Source organism: Mizuhopecten yessoensis, unplaced genomic scaffold, assembly GCF_002113885.1.
Source record: "Mizuhopecten yessoensis strain PY_sf001 unplaced genomic scaffold, ASM211388v2 scaffold10937, whole genome shotgun sequence".
NCBI classification, from domain to species: domain Eukaryota; kingdom Metazoa; phylum Mollusca; class Bivalvia; order Pectinida; family Pectinidae; genus Mizuhopecten; species Mizuhopecten yessoensis.
The window spans coordinates 881,066-885,105 of record NW_018408796.1 but is presented as its reverse complement, the minus strand read 5'-3'; the positions used below and the strand labels follow the sequence as shown (position 1 = coordinate 885,105).

Below are 4,040 nucleotides of genomic sequence, written 5' to 3'. Positions count from 1 at the left end.
ATTAAGTGGTTTTGTTTAAGTCCGTCCTATTTACCACTATAGGACTTCACACAGATACACGTTATAACGGACCACTGAGACTAGTGAAGTAAGCCTCAATGTGGTGAAGTCTCGAGTTAGTATACTAATATCTAAGGTTCCAGTGAATCTCCGCTTGTTAGTATTCATATTAGGTGACACTATGTCTGCAGGAAATATGATCCTGTTACCATTTGTGATGTTTCTGGTAATTCACGGGACATTGGGAGCCAACTACACACAACTTTTGGATTTCTACAAAACAACCATCACAGATGGCGCCTACAGCAGTAAGGTTTTCCCGCGGGACACACAATCGGATATCATAGATGTTGACATGGTCTTTTATCTTTCATCCATCAAGGAATTCGACGAGGTTTCTGGGACGCTTGAATTGATCGGTATTCTTAAGATCACGTGGACTGACGAACTTATCGATGACCAGTACAACTGGGGAATACACGGCAACATCAGCAACATTCTCATCACTTCTTCTCAAATCTGGGTTCCCACCGTCACAATATTTAACTCTGTCTCCAAAATTAAAGTGGTAGGTGACATTACTAATAAGATTCGTGTCAATCCTTCCACTGGAGCGATGGAATGGTGGCCAGGGATCGTGCTGAAGACGGGATGCAATGTCGATGCATCCAACTTCCCGTTTGACAAACAAGAGTGCAAGGTAACCTTCACCAATTGGGGGTTCACAAACACAGAGGTCCGCTTTGTTATCTCTGCTACATCTGTAAACCTTGATAACTACCGGGAAAATGAAGAATGGAGTATCGAATCGACTATCATGGACCCTGAAAATATCGATAGCATAAGTTATGCCACGTACAAACTAACGCTGGCCAGGCGCTCTCTCTTCTTTCTCGCTAACCTCGTGTTCCCAATCCTTATCCTCAGCCTCCTTAACGCCATTGTCTTCCTACTTCCGCCAGCGACAGGAGAGCGAATAACTTATTCAATCACAGCCTTCATGTCATTTGCAGTGTACTTGACTCTGACCGCTGAGAACTTGCCACGGACGTCTGAACCCCTGTCAATCCTTTGTGTGTATCTCATGATAATGACGTGCATTAGCGCGGGAACTGCACTGTTTACCATCACTACACTCAGGATCTTCCACACTGAAGAGGAAGAGAGGGTACCGGATAGGCTTGCCACAATCATCGCTGTCTTAAACTGTAAGGTGTGTAAAGATGAAGACGATGATGACGAAGATGATATGGAGATATTTGCGATAAAAACACCAGAACCTCTGGACTCTAAAAATGCGCCATTAGACATGATTGATCCCTCGGCTGATCCTGGCGTGAACGAGAAAGCGCCACTACCGGATGATGATGAGGCTGCAGAGGACGAAGAAAACGAAGAAAAAGAAGTCGTCAAAGGCAAATACGGCGTAGATTGGAAACTAGTTTCGGCCACCTTGGACTTTTTCTTCTTCCTCGTATTTGTAGCTGGGAATGCTCTGATCACGTTCTTTTTCCTCGTGCCATTGGCAGCCCAGATGTAAGGTCAATGAGGAAGTAGGACAAGTGAACTTGAGCTTCTGACACGTGTGTATGACTAGTGGAGACGACTGCCATTGGTTGTACATAAACGATCATACTGTATTACCATGTAAATATACGTTTGTTTGAAACTTGCTACAATGACGGCTGTACACGCTCACTTGAAAATACTAGGGAAAAGTAGACGGCCACAAAAGTTTTGAGCAATCCTTTATAATTAAGGAAGACATATGTATATATTGTATAGGTCTACTTGATTTAACGAAAGTTTACTGAATAAAATCAATACCTGGAGTGGAACCGTCTTGCCTCTCGTTATGATGGGAAACTAATGATAAATATACATGAACTGTATCACGGAAACTTTCGCTATGTCAAAATGTTCGCCTTTCACAGGTACCAGTTACGTGCAGTGTTAATGTGGCCCATGGTATTACTCTATCTAGTATGGTGTGTACTTAGTTAATGTGGCCCTTGGTATTACTATATCTAGTATGGTGTGTAATTAGTTAATGTGGCCCATGGTATTACTCTATCTAGTATGGTGTTTACTTAGTTAATGTGGCCCTTGGTATTGACTATATCTTGTATGGTGTGTACTTAGTTAATGTTGCCCTTGGCATTTACTATATCTAGTATGGTGTGTACTTAGTTAATGTGTCCCTTGGTATTACTATATCTAGTATGGGGTGTACTTAGTTAATGTGGCCCTTGGTATTACTATATCTAGTATGGGGTGTACTTAGTTAATGTGGCCCTTGGTATTTACTTTATCTAGTATGGTGTGTACTTAGTTAATGTGTCCCTTGGTATTACTGTATCTAGTATGTTGTTTACTCAGTTAATGTGGCCCTTGGTATTTACTATTTCTGGTATGGTGTGTACTTAGTTAATGTCGCCCTTGGTATTTACTGTATCTAGTATGGTGTGTACTTAGTTAATGTGTCCCTTGGTATTACTATATCTAGTATGGTGTATACTCAGTTAATGTGGCCCTTGGTATTTACTATATCTAGGATGGTGTGTACTTAGTTAATGTGGCCCATGGTATTACTCTATCTAGTATGGTGTGTACTTAGTTAATTTTTCCCTTGGTATTTACTTTATCTAGTATGGTGTGTACTTAGTTAATTTGGCCCTTGGTATTTACTGTATCTAGTATGTTGTGTACTTAGTTAATGTGGCCCTTGGTATTACTATATCTAGTATGTTGTGTACTTAGTTAATGTGGCCCTTGGTATTACTATATCTAGTATGTTGTGTACTTAGTTAACTTGGCCCTTGGTATTTACTATATCTAGTATGTTGTGTACTTAGCTAATGAGGCCCTTGGTATTTACTATACCTAGTAAAGTGTGTACTTAGTTAATGTTGCCCTTGGTATTACTATATCTAGTATGGTGTGTACTTAGTTAATGTTGCCCTTGGTATTACTATATCTAGTATGGTGTGTACTTAGTTAATGTTGCCCTTGGTATTACTATATCTAGTATGGTGTGTACTTAGTTAATGTGGCCCTTGGTATTTACTATATCTAGTATGCTGTGTACTTAGCTAATGAGGCCCTTGGTATTACTATATCTAGTATGGTGTGTACTTAGTTAATGTGGCCCTTGGTATTACTATATCTAGTATGGTGTGTACTTAGTTAATGTGGCCCTTGGTATTACTATATCTAGTATGGTGTGTACTTAGTTAATGTGGCCCTTGGTATTACTATATCTAGTATGGTGTGTACTTAGTTAATGTGGCCCTTGGTATTACTATATCTAGTATGGTGTGTACTTAGTTAATGTGGCCCTTGGTATTACTATATCTAGTATGGTGTGTACTTAGTTAATGTGGCCCTTGGTATTTACTATATCTAGTATGGTGTGTACTTAGTTAATGTGGCCCTTGGTATTACTATATCTAGTATGGTGTGTACTTAGTTAATGTGGCCCTTGGTATTACTATATCTAGTATGGTGTGTACTTAGTTAATGTGGCCCTTGGTATTACTATATCTAGTATGGTGTGTACTTAGTTAATGTGGCCCTTGGTATTACTATATCTAGTATGGTGTGTACTTAGTTAATGTGGCCCTTGGTATTACTATATCTAGTATGGTGTGTACTTAGTTAATGTGGCCCTTGGTATTACTATATCTAGTATGGTGTGTACTTAGTTAATGTGGCCCTTGGTATTACTATATCTAGTATGGTGTGTACTTAGTTAATGTGGCCCTTGGTATTACTATATCTAGTATGGTGTGTACTTAGTTAATGTGGCCCTTGGTATTACTATATCTAGTATGGTGTGTACTTAGTTAATGTGGCCCTTGGTATTACTATATCTAGTATGGTGTGTACTTAGTTAATGTGGCCCTTGGTATTACTATATCTAGTATGGTGTGTACTTAGTTAATGTGGCCCTTGGTATTACTATATCTAGTATGGTGTGTACTTAGTTAATGTGGCCCTTGGTATTACTATATCTAGTATGGTGTGTACTTAGTTAATGT

At 39.4% G+C, this 4,040-nt stretch overlaps 1 protein-coding gene across 1 annotated transcript; it reads left to right on the top strand.

Annotated features, from left to right (window-relative positions):
- LOC110463868 (neuronal acetylcholine receptor subunit beta-3-like) lies at window positions 1-1,920 on the top strand. The gene has a single exon (XM_021518772.1). It carries the CDS (start codon window positions 182-184, stop codon window positions 1,538-1,540), a length of 1,359 nt encoding a protein of 452 aa, XP_021374447.1. The 5' UTR covers window positions 1-181; the 3' UTR covers window positions 1,541-1,920.
- The last annotated feature ends 2,120 nt before the right edge of the window (window positions 1,921-4,040 follow it).